Source organism: Malurus melanocephalus, unplaced genomic scaffold (assembly GCF_030028575.1).
Source record: "Malurus melanocephalus ecotype Western Australia unplaced genomic scaffold, MMel_1.1 scaffold_22, whole genome shotgun sequence".
NCBI classification, from domain to species: domain Eukaryota; kingdom Metazoa; phylum Chordata; class Aves; order Passeriformes; family Maluridae; genus Malurus; species Malurus melanocephalus.
The window spans coordinates 3,521,514-3,547,382 of NW_026623254.1; the positions used below are offsets into that span (position 1 = coordinate 3,521,514).

Consider the following 25,869-nt stretch of genomic DNA (forward strand, 5'->3'; position numbering starts at 1 on the left):
CCCATGACACTCAAAGATATTCTCACTATCAGAAAAATTCTTAAAATTGCAAAAAAGGCATTTTTCACCTATAAATGCTGCATCCCTGTCCCACCCTCACCCCCTAAACTTGAGATTGCTGTTCCATCCTTTCCTTTCTCCACCATTGGACATACTGAGATGGTTATACAGCTGTAAAGACAGATGCCATAGAAACAGTAGTGCTAATTTTCTGTAAAACARCCAACTGTGACCTTATCTATTGCTTCACTGTCAAATTTGATCTAATTGCCCAGCATCCCAAACTTGTTATTGACTCATAAGGAAAGAAAGTCTGCTTCTGGGGGCCCCACTCAAGGCTGAGTCTCTTCCAGTGGAACAGCAAATTGAGGGGGGCGTYACAACTGGAACTTCAGCTGGTAACTGCTATGGGACAGTTAAGAGAAACAGAGGTGTTAGAAAACCATCTTTGCTCAGAGATCAAAATGGGTCAACCTCTGGGACTAATTATATCAGAGGAGAGGGTCTGGAATCTGCTGAAAGGCTCATCTGTGTGCAGCATAATAAAGCTGTCTTGCAGATTTGGCAGAGATGTCTTGCAGCACTGAAAGAAACAGCTGCCTCTAGTTCAGGGTCTGCAGTTCCCATTCCCTGCTCTGCAAGCCTGGACTGACGCTGAGAATCAGCCTCCTTTCCTCTGGCCCCAGGTCTCCTGCAGCTACCCACAGCTGTGTTTAGGGGAAATTGGATGTTCTTTGTTATTGTAACATTGTTGGCTTAAAAACAAGGGCAAGTGTTTCTGGTTGTTAATTGTCACAGGAACGAATTTCAGTGTGGATGCCTGTGCTGGCAGGGGAGGAGGGGGCCTGGGGGAACAGTGGCTGAGAAAGGCACCCTCATCTTGTTTGCAAGCAGCTGAGATGCTCTCCAGGCACTGTTAATAGAATTGTTCATGACCAAAAGTTTATTGTRTGGAGTGGCAAGACCTCCATAGTTGTTTCCATAGTGAGGAAGGCAGTCACCTTATCTTGTCTGGAGGGGAGAAGTAGTGTGAAAATCTATACCAAGGATGAGGAGAAAAAGAGTGAGGTGACAGAAGGAAGGTCAGCTGTGAAAATGACATATCAGGAGCAGTYCTGAGCAGAGCAGTGAATGTATTTGGTGTTTTGGTTTGGCAGCATAACTRAAAAGGCAAAAAAGTTTCAGACTGCTGAACAAAGTATTAAACCATTTATTCAGGGCATTAAACTTTCTGGTTGTTGTTATTTTTGTTTGTCTTTTCTTATGTTTTGTTTATCTTGGTCATCGTTTCTGGAAAAAAAAGCCTTGCTCTTTCTCTGCTTCCTCTTGCATTTTGACAAGGGTTTATCTGAGGACTATTTCAGGCTGATTTCTCTTCAGACATTTCTCTACATTTTAGCAAAAAATGGGTTTTGAAGATAGAAGCTAAACTTCTTCATTTTGAAAATGCTGGAAAGATACTCTTCCCCTATTTCCATTTTTTTGGTGCAAACTGCTTTCCAAATTTGACATGAAATATATGTCAAGTAAATTTATATCCTGGCAACTTTATTACTTACTAAGAGATGTCGCCAGCCCCCAGGTTTGTATCCTCTGGGCAAGTGGGAGTTTTGCTGTGACTCTCATGAAAGGCAGAACAAATGTGGTTATGTGAAACAAGGACTTATTTTGTTCACCCCATTCCTGCCGAAAGCTGGAATGAGGTCAGGAGCATGAAGCAGAGAGAACTTCAGCAGTATGTTTTTTTAGCCCCTTGCCTAGCTACTCCTTAGCTCTAGGTTTTGGCTCCCACCAAATGTAGAATTACTGCAAAAGCACAAGACAAACCACCCTTGTATTTTTTTTTCTGAGAAATGATGGTGGTGGAGACCTTGTTTCTTTAGCAAAGGTTACACACAGAGTTCAGAGAAATATTTATGTTTATTTAGCTGATTCCAGTTATAGTTCCAGGTATCTGACAACAGGATTATGAGGATAAGATTTTGGAAGAGGTTTCTGAGGCAGCATCTTACCCCTCTCTGCAGGAGCCTTCCTCATTCCTTACCTCATCTTCCTCTTCACCTGTGGGATCCCCCTGTTCTTCCTGGAGACAGCGCTGGGGCAGTACACCAGCCAGGGAGGGGTCACTGCCTGGAGGAAGATCTGTCCCATCTTTGAAGGTCAGTCAATTTACAGTATTTACTGGCAACACTTTCTAACAATTAGTGACTCAGAGTCTTTAAAAAAAATTACTATTCTTCTATTATTCTTTTTTTTTTCTCCTTTATTCTCCTTCCCTTCCTCTCTCTCCCAGTCTTGTTATTCCTCCTTGTGCCTGCTGTGTGTGAGGGGCAGTTCCCTGACCCTTGTGTGTGTGAGTGAGGGTGTGTGATYCTGGTTGGGGGCTCTGCTGGTCCAGTTGAACCACGGCCTCTGCTTTGAGAAGCTCAGAGCCCGGGAGAGAGGAGAAGCAGGATGACCAGCTTGAAGGAAGTATCAATATACAAACACCTGCTTGTGTCCAGGACAAATAACAAGGAGAGAAGAGGATGAGGAAAGGTCCCATGCAGAGCTGGAGAACTCCCATGCCCAGGGCTGCTGTGGCAGCATTTGCATGCTGGCATCTGTAAACTGGGAGAATCAGACTGTGTGCACTGGTCTGACAGCCCAGAGATGGGATGGGCTTGAGGCTAAGGCACAGGGATAAGAACCAGGACCTCTGGGGCCCTGGGGAAAATTGTTTAATGGGATTAATATATGCATTAATGCAATTTCCTCAGTTCTCCTGCCCAGAGGAGAGCTTATTAACCATGTTTTGCAGATGGAGAAACCTGTGTTCAGGCAGATTGGAGGCCTGGTTAGTTTGTTCAAGCATGGCCATGCAGTGCTATTTGAAACTCCCTGGGGAGTCTGGGACCTCCTGTGCTGGAGACCCTGTTCTCTGATACAGGCCTGGAGGTGGACAGCAGCAGCACCTCAACAGTCACTGAGAACCAATTTTAAATAAATGAATTGGGACTTCTGGCCTGATTATTGTTCTGAGGTCTCAATGTGCAATGGGTGCAAGCAGGACCCAGGAGCAAAGCTGAGTATGGTGTATATGAGCTGTAAGAATGTTTTTTGCCTGAGTCTTTCTAGAAGTGAGAGACMCAGCTGCATTTCTTTTCTTCAAAGGCTAGAGCTGTTTGTTTTTTCTTTCTGAAGAACAGGCAGTATAATGCAGTGGCATGTTAGCCATCAGAAAAAAAWTTTCAAATCAGCATAAGGTTTTCTGTCTGCTTCACCACAAACCTGTCTAGAGCTACCAACAATGTTTCCTATCTGCATGCACAGCTACAAAATCCTTTCTCTTTCCCTTAGGYAGGTCTTGCACTATACTCTGGAGAGCCATGTTGTTGGTGTTACATCCTTCTTACCACAACRTGGTCTGTGTCTTTGGGGTTAAGCCTGATGTGTTGGAGGTTGGTTAGCAGTCCCATCCTCACCTTCTTTGCTTTTCCTCCCAGGAATTGGATATGCCTCCCAAGTCATTGAATGGTATCTGAATATCTACTACATCATCATCCTGTCCTGGGCACTCTTCTACCTGTTCAGCTCCTTCTCTTCAGTGCTACCATGGGCCAGCTGCAACAACCCCTGGAACTCAGGTACCCCTTCCCTTGGTCAGCTTCTAGCTTCTTTCCAATTCCCAGAAATTATTTTGGTTTTGTTGAAAATACTGTTTTCGTTTGGTTAAGAAGCTCTTTCGAGCTGCAAAGTCATTTCATCAAAAAGCAGGCATTCTCTGGCAAGCAGAGAGGTGAATGKTAGAGTTTTCAAGCCAATCTAGAGCTCTCCTCATGTGGCAAGAGCTTTTTCTTAGCTCTGGTACAACAGTTTATGTTGCAGCTCCCTTCCTTCAGAGTTGTTGGGACWTTGCTGCCAGTGCCTGAGGAGTTCCTCTGTGCACTCAGCTTTTGGATAAATCAGGCTAAGTCTGCACTGGAGGATTTTGCCAGTACAGGTCTCCCAATGAAGGAACCAGTAACACAAAACTCTAAGGGTACTATTTTCCTGGTTAATCAMAACCATACAGCCTCTATACCATTACATTCATCAGGGGGTTCATCTCTTCATGTTCACAGCTCACTTAACTCTGCCCAGCAGAGAAGACCTTGCTTTGGCTKTTCTCGAGGCACTTGGGCTGTGCCTGGGAAGAAGAGGTAGATGTGAGGTAATCCTCATGAATCTCATGTCCTTGTCAGGACTTTAAGATGTTGAATAGGTTGTTTTGCTTGGCAGCAGCTTGGTTCCCTCCCTTTTTCTCTTGCATCAGGTGATTAACTTCTGCAATTAGTTAAATTTCTCTACCCTGTGGGCCTTTCACTCACAGCTCCCTCTGCCCCTTCATCCCAGCAGAGGTAATCAGCCTTTTAAAGAGCTGGTACAATTCCTTCAGCACCCCCAGCATGGGTTTGTTTGTAAGGAAAGCCATAGGTGCTACCTTAATAGAGAGAAGCTTCCTAGCCACAGCTGAGTTTCCTTGGTTTTCCAGTGTATGGAAAAATGCAAGATGAGGTGCATWGGATATGCGGCATCTCCTCTGCTTTTTGTTATTTCATGCTGTGTAACACAGTTGTGGAGGGCAAAGGAGAACATGAGCACATCTGTGGTGTGTGTGAACATGTGCATGCACGTGTGGATAAGGAAGGATGCATGATGTGGAAAGAGAATGGGATTTTCTATCCTGTCTACTCATAGTTGCTATCCCTCAATAATCTATATTTTGCCGCCATCTGTTTTCAATTTGGCAGGGAATTGTTCTYTTCTTCCCCTCTTTCCTTCCTGAAGCCCCTCTGGYTACTGCTGGATTGGGATTCATAACTGAGGAGAGCCAGAGTTTAATGAGATGTTTAATGAGATGCACGAATTTAATGAGATGCTCTGCAGCACAGGGTGGAGCATCTGTGTGCTGCCAGAGTGATGGTCCAGAGGGAAAGAAGTATCCCTCGTGGAGGAGCTCTAGAGAATTTCTCACCTCATCAGCTTCCTTTTTTTTTGGTAGATCTCTGTGTGGACATTCTGAATAGATCCAGCCTGGACAACAGGACCTTGCCTGCGAACGCCACCTCCTCAATGATTGAGTTTTGGGAGTATGTGATTGCTTTCCCTCTGTTCAGGCTCTCTCATCCAAAGCTGCAGGAGTATCGGGGTGGGGGGCTCTGTATCTGTAGGAGCAAGTRAGGTGCCACGTGTCTGATCCAACCACGGGAGCACAGCCAAGGAGATGGGCACAGAGCCCAGGGTGTGAGGACTGGGTACACCCCAAAGGCAGCTCACAGTGTGCCTGCCCAGGGRTGCTCATGTTCACCTTGAGGGTGTGTTCCCTTTCTCAGAGCTCACTGAGGTGCCTGAATGAGTGTGGCCACCGAGAGTGGCACCAAAAACAGGCAAGGACTTGCTGCAAGCAGGGGGTACATATGCTGGGTGTTACGGGTTGGCAGGCAAGCATGAGAGACAAGGGCAGACTGAACAGTCCACAGTTGAACAGAAAGGGGAAAAACTGCCTTTTCCCTTCTTCTGCTCAGGTCTCGTTTGCTATCTAAGAGAAGGGGTCCATCAGACTCTTCAGGATCATCCCTGGAGAGCAGGGATCTGAGGTGCATGCATGAGATGCCAGAGAGAAATTTGAGGAAGGAGGAGAATTTTGCRGAGTTTGAGGCTGGAGGCACTAAATTACAGTCTGAGTGAGGGGTCTTGCAGCAGTGACCCAGACAGGGTCATCAGTGCAGCCTGGAAAGGCTGAAATGACTGCTGGTGCCACCCTACCTCCCCACACACTACTGAGGAAAGTCTTATAAAGAAGAGGGGTGTCAGGAACTCACCTTCAGCAGTTGGGCTTGGTTTTTTCCCCATTTATGGCTCTTAAAGTACCTTTGAAAGGATTGACTGTCCTTTGTCTGTTGCAGCCACCACAGGGCACATAAAGGATGATACATGCCTGTGGTTGCAGAAGGAGTTTGCACAGTGTTGCCCCTCCTCTCCTGCCCTATTTCTTGCACATACTGTTTAGTGAGAGCTGAGGTCCCTGTGAAACAGTTGTTCATGTTTTCTATAGAGAGAGCAAGGGGAGACTGAGGGGACTGGTTTGGAGAAGGATGCGCAGAGGAGTTGTAAGTTTAGGGTTGGGCTTCTGGGAGCTGYATGAGCTGCAGTGCTGAGCTCTCGTGTGCCCAACCTTCACGATGATGAACCTTCAAGGAAGGAGGCTGAGGGAAGGGCATGGCAATCATAAAGATAATTTATRCTTATAAATTGTCTGGAGCATATGGGGAGAAAGAATGGTGGCCATGTGCTGATAGTGACTTAGATGGCCTGCTTTGGATTGAATGGTCTCTGCTGGGCAGCCAGGCTCAGGGAGCAATGGGTAACAGGTGTTGATTTTGTGTAGTGTGAGTCTAACAGGCATGGCACCGTGGGTTTGGAGAGTGGGAGGGTTTAGGTCAGCTACAGGACATGATGGAGCAGAGTTGAGCAGAAAGAGGAGCCTAAAGCAGCACTGGGATGATTTGCACGGCTGGGAGCCCTGGGCAGATGTGTCATAGATAGGCTGTTAAGTCTCTGGATGGGTTAATATGGGAAAGATCTGTATGGGTAAGTGGGGTCTGAAGTGTTAATGCTTCTTTCCTTTGTCCCTGGACACTGTCAGGAAGCGAGTCCTGGGGCTCACGGATGGTATTCACAAACTGGGCACTGTGCGCTGGGAGCTGGCTCTGTGTCTCCTGCTGGCGTGGATCATCTGCTACTTCTGCATCTGGAAAGGGGTCAAGTCCACAGGCAAAGTAGGAATGGAGATTATCCTCCCAGTCCATAAGCTTCCTTGTACCCATCTTATATTTCTTCCCCRATTTCTTTTCCTTCTTCATGAAGTAGAGGCAGGAGACGCAGCACCAAAGTGAAACCTAAAACCTGGTGAGGACATACTGTTTTACACCAGTTGTGTTTGAACCCKAAGAGGAAGAATAAATGAGTAGGTCCATCATGGAGGGGAGAATGGGAAAAGCATTGGGAATTGAGGAGAGTTTTGAGTCACATTTTCCAGCTGCAGATATCCATAGTGCCCTTGGAATCATCCACTCACCAGTGTGTTGTCCTGCTGTGGCTTGTGGGTGTTTTTAACAAGATCCTCTGCAGTGGCAGACTTCCCATCCCTGGCAATAATTAAACACTTGAGCAAAACAKACAAGCTGCTGCCTGTAGCCAGCTCAGTGAATAGATAATGAGTCTYTCCCATTTCTTTATCCTGCGAAACACTTGGGGTGGGAGAAGTGTCCTTGTTCTCTCTTTTGTACTCTCCCTGGATCTGTGGGGTTTGGGTCACTTGGTCACTTCCTGCATTTTGCTAACGAGGCTGGAGTCAATGCTCCCTCCTGATGTTGATACTGTAGAGCAGATGGACTGGTTTTCCTTCTGGAATGACTAGGTATTTGATGCTTTGGGCTGGGTATTAGGGACATGGCCATGGCCTTGACTGACTCAGGACCTCTGTCTTTCCTGGAACTGCAATCAGATGGGTGGATCATTAATGATGATTAATGATTAGACTTGTGGGTGTCCAGGGGAAGTCCCAATGGCAAAGGGAGRGGAACCAATTTCTGCAACAGATTTCTTCCTTCAAATCACTACTCTTGATGTGTTCCCTTTCGTACCTGACACTTGTGTTTCAGTGTCAAATACCATCTGCTACCTTAAAACTGCTCTGGAGATCCATTTCAACAGAATGAGAAAACAGCTTGCTCYCCTCTCTAGATTTTTCCAAGTTTTTACTGATGACTGGTTCTTGCTGATGCTGGCTTGTTGTCCACCATTTCTTAAGGAAGGAGAGCCAGACTSCCACACTTATGGAGAGAGGGGATGGTCTGCATTTTAAATCTCAAATCTCTGATGCCCCCAGATTTGAATGCCACAGTGCCATCTTCACAAGAGATATCATTGGAGATTGGGTCTGAGAGACTGTGTGATCCTCATGGAAAGTAATTATRTCACCTCAGGTTCTCTTCAGCTCTCAGCATTCTCCACCAAGTTTCTCCTTTGCCTGGTGCTGCCCCAGTATGCAAAACTTACCTGCACAAGGAGAAAGCTAAAGCAATTCAGTCAGGCTAGTTGGGCTGATTTGATTTGGGAAAACCAGACCAGAAAGTGATGGAAAACAGACAACACCTAGTAGATGGAATGCTCTTCCTGAGACTACAGAAGATTTTTCCCCCGCAATTCTTATGATATAGGACTTAGTATTTACCAGCCAGATGTTATGGACATGGTGCAACAGTACAGGGAGTGTTTTTCTGTCCCCAAATACCCTACAGGTCAAACAAGCCATTTGTATTCTCTGCAGGCAGTAATTTTGAGTATTRCAGGGGCACTGTCAAAAAATTCAACTGCTTCCTTCTTTTTCTTGCTGACAATATACTAAGATAAGCAATAGGGAAGACCCTAGAATTCTGAGTAGGTCCATAGCTTTGTTCAACAGCTCTAGATTAAACAGGAGGTTGTGCATGCCTGAGAGACTGCTCTAATCAGATAACCTTGCCGGATCCTTATGTTCCTGCTTCTGTGATTTAAGGAATCTGAATTTAAAGAAACCATGTGACCTCAGGAAAACAATTTCAAATGACTCCATGAAGCCTTTTTMTTTCATTAATTTTGCCCACTTTTGTGCTCTTTCTGTGCTTCTTTTCCTTATGCATTCAGCTGTTGTACATCAATGTTCCCCAAAAGTGATTTCTGAAGGTAGGTTTTAATACTTGTGCCCAAAGTAGTGCAATTCTCCTTCAATCAGGGAACAGCAAAAGTACCGTGCACTGTGACTTATTTTACCAATTATCACAAAGCACAAAAAATGTCATTTTAGGCCTGTCACTATGAATCTGTGGAGTAAACAAGCCTCCACATTACCTGGATGAATTTCAGTAATGAATAAATGTTAGGAAGTTGCAACTTACTCACAAATACTTTATAAACAGAAAAAAAGAATGTGCTAAATTAAGCAGTGGTTTAGAGATGATTAATTCCACTGTAGTATTTATTTATATAATACACAAAAAGAAGTGAAAATAGGCATTACAAAAATAATGTYCTACATTTTCTTTAAAGGCTTTGAGCTGCCCCCCATTTTTCCCATCAGCTCAGAGGCCTTGAAGGGCTGAGAATGACACATGAGCACTCCTGGAAATGGGACCCCTCATAGATATCTCAAATTGGACAGCAAAAGTTGGTATTTAATTTGGAAAACTCTTGCTGGGCATAGGACCATTTTAATAACTCCTCATTAAAGCTCAGTGACAAGAAGAGATCTGGGTTTCTTCTGCAGCTCTAGAAAGATGAAGGGAACAGCTGGAAAGCAGGGAAATTATGCTGACTGGAAAGAGAAAACGAAACAGAGCATCCAGTGGCAGAGTCTCAGATAAAAAACATGTMGATTAACTAAATCAGCAGTGAGATGTAACCTTGATTAATTTCTTTGCTATCCCTCTTCTGTGTTAGCAGCAGCAGCTGSAGCCAGCAGCAGAGTCAGGGACGTTTGCTTGGGTAGGGGTCTGCAGACGAGATGAGATGAGGTGATGCCTGACCCTGTSTCCTCTTGTTTCCCTGCCTCTGCAGGTCGTTTACTTCACTGCCACCTTCCCGTATGTGATGCTCCTCATCCTGCTGGTTCGAGGGGTGATGCTGCCAGGGGCTGCTGAGGGGATCATCTTCTACCTGAAGCCAGACATCTCCAGGCTGGCAGACCCGCAGGTGAGGGGTGGTGTCAGGCAAATGCTGGCCGTGAGAATGTTCTCAGTGCCCTGGCCTTTGGATCTGCTGCTAGCTGAGCAACYAGCTGTCATCTCTGAAAGGAGACCAGTGAACCAGGATCCTTAAAACTTCTGCTGCACAGTGCATCCTTTTTGCTTGTGGTCTGAAGCATAGGGATATATTAGATCATTTCCACTCATGGGCTCCGCAAAACCAGAAGTGTTTATCAAATTTTCAGCATGTAACAGATGGCTGTTAAATACAGATTATTAAGGGAGGGGGTATATAATCTATCACTTTTCATTTTCTCTGGCCTGGTTAGCACTTTGACTCCATCAGGGCCCTTCCAGGACATGTGGGAKTGTCTGTGCTTACAGAGACCAAAGGCGTGTGTGCAACATGAGCTGCGCCCAGCTGGGCTCCCTTCACCTGTCCTGGGGGCTGGTCCCGCCTGCCTGGGGTAGGGCCTGGCCAAAGGGCCAATCCCTGCCACGAGTTGTGGGAGCTCATGGAAACACTCAGTGAGATCCTGCTACCGAGTTTAGGCAGAATGAAGGGCTTTGGTTCAAGTGGGGTGTGTGCCCATGCCTGAAGGGTTCCTGTGGACGTGCCTGTCTGTGAGAAATCAGTGTAAACTTAGGTAGCAATGTCTGGGCTGGGATTCTTGCAAGGTTACTGAATTCCAGCTGCCTGGATGTTTGCAGCTGGGGGCTGCTTAGAGGAAAAAGAGAATGAATGGGAACCTGGAGACCATCAGAAAGGTGGGCTGTTTCCCTGCCTGCCTACAATTCCCAGCTCAGGGTTTTCCCTGGGACTGTGTGAGAGCAGAGCTGCAGCTCAACCCACAGCTCAGCTCCTCCATGGAGGAGAGGGCTGGAGCAGTGGTGGGAAACCCCACTAAGCTCTTCCCATGCAATGCCAGAGCAAAGGGGAACCTGTGTACTCTGTGACCCCATACTGGCCTGCAATCTCTGAGCTCAGTAATTCCCTGCCCTTTACCCTGCACTGTGGCCTCAGAGATGTGGGAAACTAGATCTGAGAGCAGGGAAGGGACTACACTGATTGTTGATCACACTCCTTTGGCTCTGCAGGGAGATTAATCATCTGGGCCATRTAGGGACCACAGATATCTGCAGTGACAGCTTCAGATGGAACCATGATATCAGGAATGCCATTTCTATCCTGAATGCARAGGTGTGGGATGGAAAAATGGTGTCACCTTGAGTGGGATGTGAAAATATGGTCTCCTCAAGAGACTTTTCCTAAAGGATTTCCTGTTCTATAACTCAGTTTTTGCAGATATGTATCCCAATTTCTCCATTCACTGTAGATCCTCTTTCTGTCTCACGGGGTTTGTTCTCCATGATTGGAGGAGTTATTGTTGATAGGGCACAGCCATTTGTTTATTTTGTTGCCAGGTCTGGAGACCACTGACCTTCTCTGTTCCAGGTCTGGATGGATGCAGGCACTCAAATCCTTTTCTCTTACGCCATTTGCCAGGGGTGCCTGACAGCTCTGGGCAGCTACAACAAATACACCAACAACTGTTACAGGTAGGGAGAGCCTGGAATCCTTATTTCCTTCTGGAAATCTGCTCAGAAACCACAGACCTGCATCAGAGGCAGGTTGGGTTGTGCTGCTGCGACTAAGGAGCTGCTCCAAGTGCAGAAGCTGCAGAGGACTCAGCATAGGGATGGAGAATGACTGGGGGAAGAGAGGAGTCCAGAAAATGGCTTCAGTAGTGCTCTCCTGCACGAGTCAGCTTGGAAATGAGAGACTGGAGGAGGGGGAGGACTGAAAATGGAGAGTGTCTCCAGCCACTCTRTATAGACAGCACAGTCTATTTTGACAGAGTGAGTGGGCAGGGGTGACATGGCCAGCTCTGCCTTCACTTGCTAGGCAGGGGAGGTGGTACAAAGATGATGGCTGGGCTCCCTGTCTCCCGTGCTTTACTACCATCAGAGTAATGTASTGCCAGTGGCCTTTTGATCCTATCAAGGAGATTAATCAAGTCTGCCTGGCCTTCTCCTTGCCCTTGGATTAAGGATCTATTTTATCCATGGCCTGACATAGAGCTCAGTGGAGCCATCAGTACCATTTTTGTCATCTTCTACAGAGCCCTGAGAAGCAGTGACTTTGTAATTCTTTCACATATTGCTCCAGCACAGATGGTAAAATAGAATTGTACTTGGGAGACATCAATCATCTCTCCTGTTGTCCAGTAGGTGCTACCATGGCTGTTGGTTGAGCAGTTAATACTTTCCTCTGGTTCTCCCAAAATGTTTCTGTCACAATGAGGCAGTGTGTTGACACTTTCCTCTAATTCCTTAGGTGCCTTTTGTTGGCAGCTTAGCTCCAGGTGTCCCAAATGTGCTGGGTGTCCACAGTGCCCCATAGCAGCTGATGCTGTGGGTCTGCTCTGACAGGCAGGATCCAGGGGTRTGGGGCTTCCAGCCCAGCCAGCTCAGAGTGGCGCCCAATTTTCACAAGGACTAAGTGCACAAAAGTTTCAGGACAAATAGCATTAGCCTCTGTCTAAGCATAGTTAATAAAGACAGTGTATACACAACCCTTGCCAGGTCAGGATTTTTACTATCCTATTAGCCCATGTTTGATTAGACCTGCTGAACTTGTGTGTGTTCATGCTTCCAGATACTCTTCTTTCTTGACTATGTTTACTTTTACAATCTCTCTCCTTTTCTAATTTTCTGTTTGCATTTTTTTCTCTGTTGTTTTTCCTATTCTCCTGACTCTTGTCAGCCTCTTTTGTTGCCATGTGTTTTGTGGTTGTGCCTCACTTACCCACTGTGCTGTCTATAGTCCCATAACTCTTRAACAGTGATAGGCTGAATTTTGGCTCTGCTCTGAGCTTTTTACTTCTGAGGGAGTTCAAGAATAAYATTGCTGTTTCTTGGTTAGTGCTTTCTGCCCAGGGAAAGCTGAGTACAGACATGATCCTGAGTGGATCCATTCTGCAGAGAGAAACACCCATTTCTCTCTGCTCTCCTTCCTGCAGGGACTGCATTATGCTCTGCTTCCTGAACAGTGCCACCAGCTTTGTTGCTGGCTTTGCCATTTTCTCTGTGCTGGGCTTCATGGCTCGAGAGCAGGGTGTACCTATTTCAGAAGTGGCTGAATCAGGTAAGTTTTTCTGAGAGACTTGAGAGCCCAGGGAAAACAAACAGCCTGAAGGGGAGGGCACTCTTCCAAGGTGAAACCCAAGATGTTCTCTCCATCCTCTGTTACTGTGGGCATCTGCAGAGAGGTCTGCAGGACCAGTACTCCTCAACAGAGCTTTCAACCCTGTGTGGGCACGGAGCTGTGGCAATAGGAGCTTTGAAAATGTATGTGAGCTTGCTCTGTGCTGCAGGGCAGTGGTGGCAGGTGGTAGTGTGGTGGCACACATGGTCATCCTGTGGTCTGTTGGTAGGTCCTGGCCTGGCTTTCATAGCATATCCAACAGCTGTAACAATGATGCCTGCGTCTCAGCTCTGGTCCTGCCTCTTCTTCCTCATGCTGATCTTCTTGGGACTGGACAGCCAGGTACAGCAAATCCCCCTCCTCATCTAACATGCAGGTGCATTCCCCACCCTGGGCACTCCCCATGGTCATTGAAAGGATAAGGTGGGTATGCTGGTACCTTCAATACATTCTCTACATTGGATGCAACACTTTCACACTGCGAGAGCTCGGAGACAGGGCCAGTGGCAGGCCAGTGGTTGGCACTGCCAGCATTGTGTGCTGGCATCTCTGCTGGCGTCTTCTCTCTGTGTGTATGTGAGGGTGTCCCAGCTACATCCTCCCCATCTTTGTGCCAGCACCAAAACTGTGCACACTGCGGAGTGAGGCATGAGCAGGGCACTCTGGGAAGGGGAATGGGGCTGTTTTCTCCCAGCTGCATTCCACCAGAGCAGTTCCTGTGTCCTCACCAGGGTGCCCATCTCTTACATTCTATACCCTTGTTATGCCAGGAACAAATGCTGCAGAGTGCAGTGTGCAGCCCTGCTGCAGGCACAAGGGGAGCAGGGTGTGTCCCAGCATGTCCATCAGGCAGGTTTTTGCTAAGGCTCTGCTCTGTAGTACCTGAGCCYTTGTACCTGGATTATCAGGCCTTTTTCCTGTTTCTGCTGGCCCTTGGTGGAAACAAGACAGATGAAAAGAAAAAATGACAAAATAAGGATTTAGGTGGCAGGAAAAAAAAGGACTGTGAGGGAAGTGCGTGCCTGGGGATGGAGAGACACTGATTTSTCTGACCTGTTTTGTCCTGCAGTTCGTCTGTGTGGAAAGCATGGTGACAGCTATTATTGACATGTTCCCAGGAGTGTTTCGGAAGAAGGGGCGTCGGGAGCTGCTGATCCTGGGCATTGCAGTCATATGCTATCTGCTGGGCTTATTGCTGGTTACTGAGGTAAGCAAGAAGTAGCTGGGTTGTACAGCTGAGCTTCACAGCCCTGGAGGTCTGGACAGAGACAGCAAGCTTGTCTTTGATGCTGTTAATTAGCTCTCATTTCTAATGCATTAGCTGGTGTCTGTCACAGCCGGTGCTGCTTTGACCCCTGTGACATTGGTGCACCCCCTGCATCACTGAGCCTTCAGAGATCCTGGTYCCACAGCCCGGAGAGGCTGCTTGAGAAACAGCTTTGTGCAAATACCAGACCTGGGAGCTAAAACAAGTGGAGCTGTTTGAAAATAAGCTCTTCTAAGGGCAGTGATCGTTTGCTGGCTGCTTTCCACACAAAGCAGAGCAGCAGGAGAGGAGCCTGGGGATATTGGCTGTGCCATAACCCTGCTGGAGCCTGTGGGAAGCCTGTGATCTCAGGAACCAGAAGGAGTAGAGTGGTGCTGGTGCGGTGCCATGCACAGTGTGTTTGCATTGCTCTGCAGCTCAAAGCTGCACCTCTTTCTGCATGGTGCTGTGCTCTGTGTGTACCACATGCTTGGGTAGGGGTCTTAGCACTCCTGCTAATTCCTATTAAATCCTGGCTAAGGATCTGCTGAAGGCAGCTCCTACYGTAATCAATTTGAGTGATGCTGCCAGTCTAGAGCCCTTCAGCATTGTTTGAAAGCATCAATCTGACCTGGAGGGGCTTTCTCTTGGAGAAATCCCATGAAAATCATCCACAGGCCTGTACAGTTAGCTGATGGCAACTGTGCAGGGCTCAGCTTGCAGTCAGAGGCAGCAGGAAAGCCTCTGYGATTGCAGAGCTTGAACCTCGAGCAGCATGAAATGTTGGATGAAAGTAAAATGAGGTATCTGAATATCCTGGTGTTCAAGACCATATTTTTTTGAAAGCAAAGTTCTGCACTGCTACATGGTATTTCAACAATTATGCTGGAAACTTCCTAATGGTTTTAAAAYAACACAACGAACTGGCTCCTTCTCTTATGTATGTAAAAGACAGCCTACCCCAGCAGTATCATAAAATGGGCATGAAAAATTCTCCTGCCACCAGAACTGACTGYATTTTAGGAACAGAGTGAGGGGTGCCCCAAGAGAAGGCCCTTCTCCCWCCTGCTCTAGATTCAGTGTTTCTGCTGCTATTCTTCTGCTTGCCCCACTCATTTTTCCCTGACATGGAGTAGTCTTGCCATGTCTCTGTTTTCTCTACCTCTTCAACAGGGTGGCATGTACATCTTCCAGCTCTTTGACTACTATGCTGCCAGTGGCACATGCCTGCTCTTCCTGTCTATTTTTGAAGTCATCTGTATAGGATGGGTGTATGGTAAGTGGAGGGAAAAATCTGAATTGCTCTGTATCGAGGCAAGAATGGGGGGTTGTGAAGTGGGAGTGGACAGAAAAGGTCCTGAGGGGGCAAAGAAGCGCTATAATTATCTTTTCTTGTCTAGTTTTCACTTTGTTCCCTTGTAACATTTCTTAATTGCTCCACATTTAGATTAGGAATGTTTTTTCCTTCTCTGTAGGTGCCTCATGTTGAACTACTTTGCTGTTCTTCCCATTTCCTCTTTGAGTTAGAATATCAGCTATAGAGGAGTGAGTGCTGTTCTTTGGTGTCTGTTCCTGTCTATTTACATTGTGCATTTGGTTTAGTCCTGCCAGTTAATTTAACACAAAATGCTGGAAGGCAGGCTCACTGTGTTTTACTTCTGTGATGATACCTTCCTGTTTACCCAGGCTGTGATGGCACTCATAAAAGAAATAGGAGGGACTGCTTTGGCTCTCAGTAAAGTCTGTAACTAAACGACTCAGGAGCAGGATAAAACTGAGCTCCATGAACTATCAGGAGGAAACCAACTGCTAGTTAGCCTGTGGAGTAGGAAGAGTCTGCTCTGGTATCCTATGGGAGATCTCTTCCTGAACACAAAGGCTTTGGTTCTACTCCCAGAAGCCTGTGTCGAGGCTGATGGTTTTTGGGCAAAGTGTCTAGTGTGTGATGCAGAACAGCTGCTCCCTYTCTTTGCTTCATGGAACTACATGAGCTGGTACCCATAAGGTTCATGCAGAGTCTAAGATGATGCCAGACTTCAACATCCCAGTTATACATCTGTTGGTTCCAACTACTTCAAGCAGCATTGCCATCATAACCTCAGGGAAAGATTGCAAGCATAGCATTGTGTTGTGTCTCAGTGGTCAGGAGTGGATGCTCATGAAGGAATACAAAAGAAGGAAAGTTAGGAAATGGAAGAACATTCCTGTGAATGTTCTTCCAACTTTTAACAACTTACCATAGATCTATAGAATAGTTTGTATTAGAAGGGACCTTTAAAGGTCATCATCCTCTCTGCCACTTTCACTTCCAGGTCACTCAAAGCCCTGTCCAACCAGGCCTTGAACATTTGCAATGGCAGTGTATCCACAGCCTCTCTGAACAACTGGTTCCAGTGTGTCAGCATCTTCAGAGTGAAAAATTTCTTCCTTGTGTTAACTCTAAACCTTTCCTCTTTCAATTTAAAACTGCTAGCCCTTGTCACGTCACTACAAGCCCACTTTATACATTGAAAGGCTGCAACAAGGTCTCCCTGGAGCTTTCTTTTTTCCAGGTTGGRCAGCCCAAGYTCTCTCAGSCTGTCTTCATAGGACAGGTGCTTCAGTCTTCTCTTAGTTTTCCTGGTCCTTCTCTGAAAAAACTCTATGTCTTTCTTGTGCTGGGGGTCCTAGAACCAGATACAATACTCAGCTTGTTGCCCATGAATTTCCAGTGCCAGAAGTGAAATCTATTTATTTATCTTCTGTTACTTTGATCCACTTGGCTTGGCTAAGCATTTATCATCCACAAAATACCGCAGCAAGGAGTTCCATGGCTTGTTCAGGTGTTGTGTGGGGAGTCATTCTCTTTTCCTAGTTCTGAAGTGGCCACTTGCCAATTTCATTTTGAGCCATCTTTGCCTGGTTATGTCACTGACATAACTGACACAGTCAGTCCCTGTGTGCTCTTTTTGGTGCTTATGGTTTTAGAGAGGTTGCACTGGCTGCAGTGCAGTTGTTGATGAAGGTCTTATCAGTTTCCTCAAATGCTTTATGTGGAGCAGGAGCCAAGTGCTAGTTTGGATAAACTCTCTTATTGAAASGGTAACCGGTCCAGCTGCTTGGTCTTGAGCTCCAGGGAATGCAAGAGAAGCAGATCTGTAAGAAAGATTTATTTAAGAAAGATGTCCTTCAAGGGAAGCTCACCTGACAGCTTGCAGTAACAAACCCTGGTCAGATTTTAATTTTGAGTCACCTTCTGTCCAGTCCTTCTGGGATTTAAAGGGACATGGAGATTTCCATCCGTGACAGGATGGRGATCACTGTGCTAGGTTAATTAATTAAACTGAATTATGCTTTGAGGTCTAATGCCATTTTTATGGCATTTATAGTTATGCAGGCCACATGCCTTTTCTGATGACCCTTGGAGAGGAATAATGGCAGACAATGAGTAACAGGAGAGGTGTTGCTGCCCCAGAAACCTCAAAGGAGTAGTAGGGGACAGAGAAATAGCCCTTTTCCTCACCACCATGGGTTCATTTGTGCCACTTCATACAGCATGATTTTACCCTCTTCATGTTCTGCTTTACATCCAGTGGGATGATTCTGGTCTGAAACRTAGTCAGAGGGCTGAGATGAGGCATTATAGTGGGGAAAAAAAAGTGACTAGTGCTGAYTAAAGTTTTTATTTCCCCAGCCTCAGAACTGGCAGGGCTGAGCCTCTTGCTTACACTGTGAAGAATTACAACATTTCTGCTAACACAAATATGCGTTCTGAATTTCCCCTCTCCCAGCACATACRCCAGCCACCCACCACTTGGCAGCTTCCTCCTGCTGCCAGGCAGCTGCTCTCCCAAAGACCTGAGGATTTCCTCTGTACTGCTCCCTGCCTGTGGAAGGATYGTGCAGCATTGGGCTTGCTGACCATGTTCCCTAGAGGAGGGATTCTGGTGTCACTCTGCCTCTTTGGGACAGGCAGCCCTWCTGTAAGCAGGCATGGGGTCTGAGCACTGAGATTCACAACATGATGCCACACAAATGTGCTGCAGAGGATATTTTCCAGGCAGTCACAGCATGCACATTAGGATTAGCTGCTCCAGGAGAAACCAAAGGCCTCCATCACTACGGGAGAGCCAGGGCTGAAATCATTAGGACTGTTTACAAAGCTAAAGCAAACTGATGCCAGAGGGTACCTATGGGTGGCCCTGGGGTAAACCCATGTTGTGCTGCAATAAATCTTTCCCTGGTTCTATTGCTCACTTGCAGCGTGGCTACCAGCATGGCATGGCAGCCTCCTCCTGCCTGTATCCTGCCTGTCCTGTCTGGCTCTGTGTGCTGAATGCTCTCAGATGCACTGGCTATGAGCAACCTTACATGCTTCTCTATGAGCCAGAAAGGGCCTGCTCTGTGCACCTGGCACCCAGAGGATGCCAGGTTATTGTGGTGCCATGATGCCTCTGTTGCTGGTTCTTTGCACAAGTTTGGTGCAGGTGTTGATGCTGCAGGTTTGAGACAGGGAGGGAGCAGATACAGACTTGGCACTGCAATGTGGAGCCATGGTCATTACCTGTTGGAATGTTGGGGGTGAACTTTGATATAGATGAATGCAAATAAATGCAGCTTGGGAGAAAAGACATGTAGGGATTTTTTATAGATTCAGAACTAGCAGAACTGTGAAAGTTGCTGCTTTTTAAACATGRTGAAAGTAAAATTAAATTTTTGTCCCTTTTAATTTGCGCCTCATTTGCTGTTTTTATAGGCTATGTAAAATGAGAAAGACTCCATAAGGACAAGATATAAGGTGTAAGCAAATCTCTCGTTAGGTTCATGTGAAATTTATTCCTGTGAATTTATGTGGCAAAATGATTTGACTGAAAAGCACACAACCACTTTGAAGTTATATGGGATTGATCAGCACAAGAGAARGGGTACCAGCATGGTTAACTGTCCRGTGACTGCATCCCAGTCTTCCTKGTCTTTAAATATTAGAGATAAATGCAAACATCTTTGTTCAATCCAACAAAAATCTCTTTAGGGAAGACTTTATGACTTTCTCTGCAAGAGCTTTATCTAATCTCTCTAATGTGCTGGGAAGGAAGGGCACATTGCTCTAGTACGTGTCCTCCAGCTTCTGATTTGTTCAAAAAGCCAGTGYAGAGTGGTTGAAGTGATGACTTCTTAAGCTTGATTACTTTTTCATCTGCCTGTGAAATGTAGAATATGTAAAATCTCCTGATCATATACTCTCTGAGGACATTCATGTCAGTCCCCATTGTGCTTCATCACATCACCCATTGACTGCCACAGTGGCCATGGAAATGTAGGACCTGSCATTTGTCCTACAGAGAAAAGGGACAAGGACAGGTGGAGGCACATTGTAATTAACAGCATAAGTTGTGGTTTRTTTTCTTATTGGAGAATGGATGTGTGTGTGCTCTTTTTGTTTGGCATTTTTGTATTTCTTTAATTGATACATCTCTTTGACTGGATCCTAGATCTAAATTGGCAGGGRAACTTTATCTGCCATGAGTTTGTATTATGAATTAATTTATCTGTCATATGTCTGACATCACAGTGTATTTCTGTGGAAGACATTGTGCAATGCTTATATTCTAAACTGCAATTCACATAATCTATATATCTTTTTTTTCCACCCTGTGGAGGATTTTGGCTTTTTGGCAAAATTAATTTTATACACCATCTCCTTTCATCCTCAATATATTTTCAGAAATGCTATCTGAAGCCTCATGATATTTAAAGCTTGGAAGTTCTCTGGTGTAGGCTGGGCTCCCACACAAGGCTGCATGTCCCTTGATATACCACAGCTTGTTGTCTTTGCTTGAGGCTACTTGTTAACTTGCCAACTCAACACCAAGAGTTGTTCAAAGAACTACCCTCCCCCTTCCCCCATCCCCTGCCTGAAATACTTCAAAAAACTGGGTTTAAAAGAGATTTTCTGCAAGCATTAGTCATGGGATATAGAAAATAACACAAAGAATTAAAAAAAAAAAAAAAGCANNNNACATAATGTACTTTTGTAGAATTACTATATTTAAAGGATGCATAATATGAGAATTAATTCTGAGACAGAAACCACAAACCAAAATAAAACTCACCAAACTCCAAACACTCACAAGTGTGGCCAGTTCTCTAGGCACATACTTTTCCCAGTCCATCYCTCTGGTGTTGAGATATAAAGAAGCAAAATCTTATCACATTTGCAATTGGGAACAGTGGCCTGACTGTGAGTTCACAGATGGATGAATACCCCTGAAATCAGAATCCGAATTATCAGCTAAGCACCAAGATAAAGTTTTAATAAGACATATACAGTATTATTTCATCCCAGAGGTGCCTAACTGGTAACCCTTTTTCTGGACAGTCTAGCTYAATTTTGTTTTCTAATATTGTTGTCTTACTTTGCCTGAGGCAGTCTGATATATCTGGTTAGTTTTGGTTTGAAAGGTGCTTGGGCACCTTATGAATGCCTTTTTGATTTTTCTTAATTTTACAGTTCTTTCTGGCCAGCATTAAGTTCTTGATACTTGAAGACATTCTAGAGTTTGTTGCAAGGTCTGCTGAGATCCATCTACATTATGTTGTCTCCTCCATGACACTATTTGCTCTTTGTGTTTGGGTTGGGAAGAATCAATGGTTAGAGTCTGGCCTGTGGCAGGGCTTTTAGATGCTTTTCCAAAGTATATCCCATTCCAGGGMACTGTGAGATTTAGGTGAGTCCCACACACTGTGAACAAAATAATCCAGTAAGTGAAACTAATGAGAAGAAGGACATCACACACCCATCAGACAGCCCTCACTGGGGAGTACAGCAGCACTTASAGATGGAAGGCTTGGTTTTCGGAAGCGTTTGCATTGCCTGGTTTTCCGAATTTATGCCAAAAATAAAATATTCTGTGGAAGACAAGCTCTTGGTGACAGGGTCCTCCCCATCTCAGTGGGAATTCTTGACATGGCTTCCCTGGTGTACCAGCATATCTRTTTACAAAGTGAAGGTTTAATTAGGTGTTCCCCACTCTCTTTGTTCCTTTTAGCACTCTGTACTCACACAATCCCATCTGATCAAATTGCAAGAGCTTTCCCTTGCTTCTCCATAAAGCAGGCACTCCTCTTTTCTTTGTGCAGTTCTTACTAGTAAATGGGCTGCATCCTCTCACTTGCAGCTGATGCTTCCTGAGGGACCATACTATTCTTCAATGTCAATCTTTCTGACAATTATGGCTGAAATTAAGCCCTTCCATCGCTATATAGCCCTAGATGTGCCTTTTCAATACCAGAAAACCCCCTCACCTGCTGCTCTATTATTAGGATAGCCATGTTTTCACCAGGAGTWGACACCAAGGATAAAGAAAGTTGGGATCTGATGTGAATATTGGTTGAAGGMAACAAAATCGATCTGACCTCTGACTTTGTTTCTGTGCTGGTTGGTGGCCAAGGTGCCAACCGCTTCTACGACAACGTTGAGGACATGATTGGCTTCCGGCCATGGCCCTTGATCAAGATATGCTGGCTGGTGTTCACCCCGGGTCTCTGCTTGGTAAGTGCAATCATGACATCATGACATGTCACTCTAGGTCCCCAAATCCTCGGTAGAAAAGGCTGATTTGTCTCCAAGGTGCTGCTGTAAATTTTTCAAACTGCTGTGGAGTAGCAGAAGCTTGTCCATAGCTGAGGTGGCTATTTATTTCCTTTATAAAGCCTTATGGTTTGCCTGGAAAATTAATTGAGCCTGAAAAGCCAATTGTTTACTGTGAAAGCAAAAGGAAATGTATCCTCAAAGCCTGGAGAGGTTTGGTCAAATGACTTACGAATGGAAGACCAGTGAGAATTACCCTGTTCTGAAATACTTCCTTCAGCCTGTGTTTCTGGGGCTGACCACAGAAATATCTTTCTACAGCCATTTGCATTCTATATTATTAAATCTCTTCCAAAACTTCTGTGACTGTGGTAAAAGAAAATGCACCCAAATTCAGGCAAGTTCTTGCCTGTTTTAAATTTATGTCCAGTCTTGGTCCACTGACTTTTACATGATTTCTGAGCCAAATTMTGTTCCTGTATCTGATGTTGAGAATTGTTTTCTTTGACCTCAGTGGGAATAGAGATGGGATCTATAGCTACAATTTACAAAAGATTCCTAGTCCTTTGTCCCCAGGCTTCAGCAGGATTTGAAGATCTGGGAAATTTTTAAACCAGCCCAAATTGTCTGAGAGCTCTGTAGCTAGAGAGCCCCTAGAGGGGTAAATCTATGCCTGTGTTGTATTTCTGGAGGGTTTCTGCCTGGTGGAACAACAATTCTTGCCTTTGATATGAATAAATTCCTCTCAGTGTTGCTGGACCCTCAAAGCTGCTGCCAACTTTGCTTATGTCGAACTCTTCAGAAGCCTGAAGGCTTTACACTGCAGATGCCTGGCCCTGGCTCTGAGAACTCCTTGTGCAGCCAGCATGCACCAGGCTCTGCTTGCTGCAGCCAGCAAGGTCCCTGCTGGCTCATTTAAGACAGAAGACCCRTTGCCACACTTGCAGGGTGGCCAGGCTGCCAGGCTTGGCTCYTCCCTTTGCTCTCCTGATGTTTGTGTTTTCTGCTCCCCAGGGTGTCTTCCTGTTTTCCCTGATCAAGTACACACCCTTGAAATACAACAATTCCTATGAGTACCCACCCTGGGGCTACGTGCTAGGCTGGCTGATGGCACTGTCCTCCATGGTCTGTATTCCTCTCTATGCCATCTTCATCCTCCTGAAAACCAAAGGACCCCTGAAACAGGTACTGGGATTGTGTTGGTGATGGTGTTGTTGTTGCTCCCCAAGATGGTTCRTTGAAGGGCCCCAGGGAAGAGGAACATGGCACACTTCTCCTCTGTGAAGGCAAAGGTGGATGAGAGTGGCTGTTGCCCAGAATGCTCTGTAGCTCTTCCTGGCAATTTGGAGATCTTGGAGTGTCTCAGTACTGCTCCCAGGCTGATCATCAGATGTCCAATCTTCCYTGTGGTGTTGCACCGTCATGCTCAGTGCAATATATAGACACATATATTTAGTTTATATGCAGCAACCAATACCAATGCAAACCAAGTGCAAAGCCAGGATCTGTTTTGTCTTTACTTCTCGTCCCTTGTAGTCCTGGGTCAGAACCATGTTATTTTCAAAAAAGGAATTACCAATTTTTATTAAAGAGGCCATTCTCACAGAGTTGTAAAGGTCTACCCTGTGCCATGCCTGAGCCTATCCTCTTTCACTGTAGACATCTTTGTCTTTGTTCTAGGAAGTACTGTATCTAGGGAGATGGTGTCATGGAGATGATCCCTCACTTGACCCATGAAAAAAGATCTGAGTGATGTACACTACATCTTAATTTCTTCACAATTCTCTTCTAGTCCTTCCCCATCTTTACTGCAGCTGGTCAGAGGGTGGGTGAGTGAGGGAGCAGGTGAACAGGGCATGGGAATATCCCTGTGGCTGTTGTGTAGGTGTGACAGTCACGTTATGGGCTCATGGTGAGGAGGACCCTGCATTGGCCACACATCCAGGGATGGGCTGGGTACAGAATGTTCTCATTGGTTCCATTGTCTCAGGGAAGGTGATCCTGTGCTCTGTTCAGTGTCTCTTATTTACTGATTGCACAATGTGTCTTAATAGGGAGAGACAGGATTTGTGGCMGAGTGGGCTAATGCCTGCCTTAGGCTCAGGAAAAGAGCAAGGCCCAGATGGGAGGAGTTGTGATTAAAGTCTTTATTGGAAGAGAGAGAGAAGCATAGGCAATGCAAGCAGGAAGGCAGAGGAGAAGTATGCACTGAAATAGTTCCTGTTTAGCTGCCTTTAACCCTTTGGCYTCCTGTTTGCTGTTGGTAGACATGAAGAGATGATGAGTCTGGAAGGGAGCTGGGAGCTGTACGCTTCCCAGTATGAGGAACTGCAGGTGAATCCAAGGTGCTGTGATATGATTTGCTCCACATTCATACCTTGTGTCCTGCCTGTTACAGCCTTTTCCTGTGCTCTGGGGCACAGGATGTATCCATCATTTCCCATGGCTGGTTTGAAGAGTTTCACTGGGTGGTTGATATCTCTGACTACACACTTTCTGTGTCTTAATGAGGACTTGGAGCTGTCAGAGAAGTAATTGCCCACAGGTCCTGCCTGCTATACAAACAATRTCTCTGACCAGGGTCAAAGTGCTTCAAACTCTTTGAAATGCTGCTGTGAGTAGTGTTAATGCTCATTGTAGAGCACACCTGAAGAATTGATCTGGACCATTTCAGATCGAGGGGTATCCTCTTTGTCCTGGTTTACATGATATTAATTGAGATTTCCAAGGACTTCTCAGCTACATGAAGAAATTTCCAAGGATGTGGTTTGGATGTGTGGGAAGGAACTGGTTGCTAAACCTGGATGGTTTCAGGGCAGAATCCAAGCCAGCCACAAAATACCTTCTGGGATAGTTGCACCTGTTCTGAAAACAAATTTTCTTGAAGTGTACCTATTCTTCTTTTCCAGTCCCATCCCAGAATTGTAGTGAATTAATTKCCAGACACAGGTGTTTCCAGGAACAGTGTCTGAATATTGCAAACCACTGACTGAAAGCAAGTTTGTAATTGGTAATTATGATCAGTCACTGCAACAAACGGATTCCTCTTGTTACACTTGACTGACCAAGAAACACRAATGTTGTTTCCTAATGTGCCTGATTAAGACAGCTCAAGCTCCAAAGACTAAAATCTCACAATGAAGTGCCCACAGAGCAGCTGCACACCAAGGTCAATTTTGGAAATCATGGGGCAAACAGTTTTGAATAAATGAACAAAATCKGTGATTCTGGCAGGCACTTCACAAGAAGTGGGAGCATTAAGATTAATCAACGGGTCATGGATGAATTGCCTGCTTTGCTTGTGATGCACTCTGCAAGGGAGGAGCACTGGCCTGAACAGCTTGTGATGGAAAAAGTTAGTAACTGTGAAAGTCAGGTTTCATCTGGGAAATGATAGGCTGTCCCATGGAGCTGGCAGGTAGCTGCAGGACATCAAGAGTTACTTGGCTTTGGGAGGAAACCAGGAGCTCAGGAAGGTGTGTGACACCAGAGAGGCTTGAGAAATGGGATGAAAAAGACCAGAAATTCACTACAGTTGTCATTGTGAGCCAGCACTTTTTGCCAAAAGAGCTAAAAAACAATTTCATTTTTTAAGAATAATTTTATTTTTAAGAATTTTTATTTTTAAGAATTAAAATTTTAAGAATTTTTAGGAAAGTTGTCACAACACTGCTTACATGTCTGTGGAACAGCCTRTAGCACCCTGCATTTTACAGGATGGAAGGAGCTAAGAGCAGGCAGCTGCTTCACAACTTCTGCCTTCACCACCACAGTCTGCCTGACTGGAGGAGGGGAGTTGGGAATGATTTGGGGCAGGAAACAGTCTGAGGAGGGACTGCTTTACCCGGGCAATGCCACTGAGGTAGTTATCACCTACCACCCTGTTTTGGACCATAGCATGAGATGCCTAGCATCTGATGATCAGACCCTCTGGAAGACTTCATAGCTCTCACCAGAATCAATGGAAAGCTGCGTGGKATAGGAAAAGAAATGGTTTTATGGTGTTTATTTCCAGCCACAGAAAATGTCTGTGGTGTTAATTGCTGCCATCCTCCCTCACAGTAGCAGGTCTGTGAGGAGTGCAGTACTTCAGATTATC

The 25,869-nt window shown here is 45.6% G+C and overlaps 1 protein-coding gene across 4 annotated transcripts in view; it reads left to right on the plus strand.

The window, feature by feature from the left end:
- SLC6A12 (solute carrier family 6 member 12) overlaps nucleotides 1-25,869 on the plus strand; it is a 38,636-nt gene that overhangs the window by 9,911 nt on the left and 2,856 nt on the right. For all 4 annotated transcript variants that reach the window (XM_057390087.1, XM_057390086.1, XM_057390085.1 and 1 more), the window contains 12 exons: nucleotides 2,025-2,159; nucleotides 3,486-3,626; nucleotides 5,024-5,111; nucleotides 6,668-6,800; nucleotides 9,619-9,753; nucleotides 11,203-11,306; nucleotides 12,770-12,894; nucleotides 13,184-13,296; nucleotides 14,024-14,161; nucleotides 15,374-15,476; nucleotides 21,631-21,731; nucleotides 22,785-22,955. In XM_057390087.1, coding sequence (XP_057246070.1) covers nucleotides 2,025-2,159; nucleotides 3,486-3,626; nucleotides 5,024-5,111; nucleotides 6,668-6,800; nucleotides 9,619-9,753; nucleotides 11,203-11,306; nucleotides 12,770-12,894; nucleotides 13,184-13,296; nucleotides 14,024-14,161; nucleotides 15,374-15,476; nucleotides 21,631-21,731; nucleotides 22,785-22,955 — 1,487 coding nt within the window. The remainder of the gene's footprint in view (nucleotides 1-2,024; nucleotides 2,160-3,485; nucleotides 3,627-5,023; nucleotides 5,112-6,667; nucleotides 6,801-9,618; nucleotides 9,754-11,202; nucleotides 11,307-12,769; nucleotides 12,895-13,183; nucleotides 13,297-14,023; nucleotides 14,162-15,373; nucleotides 15,477-21,630; nucleotides 21,732-22,784; nucleotides 22,956-25,869) is intronic.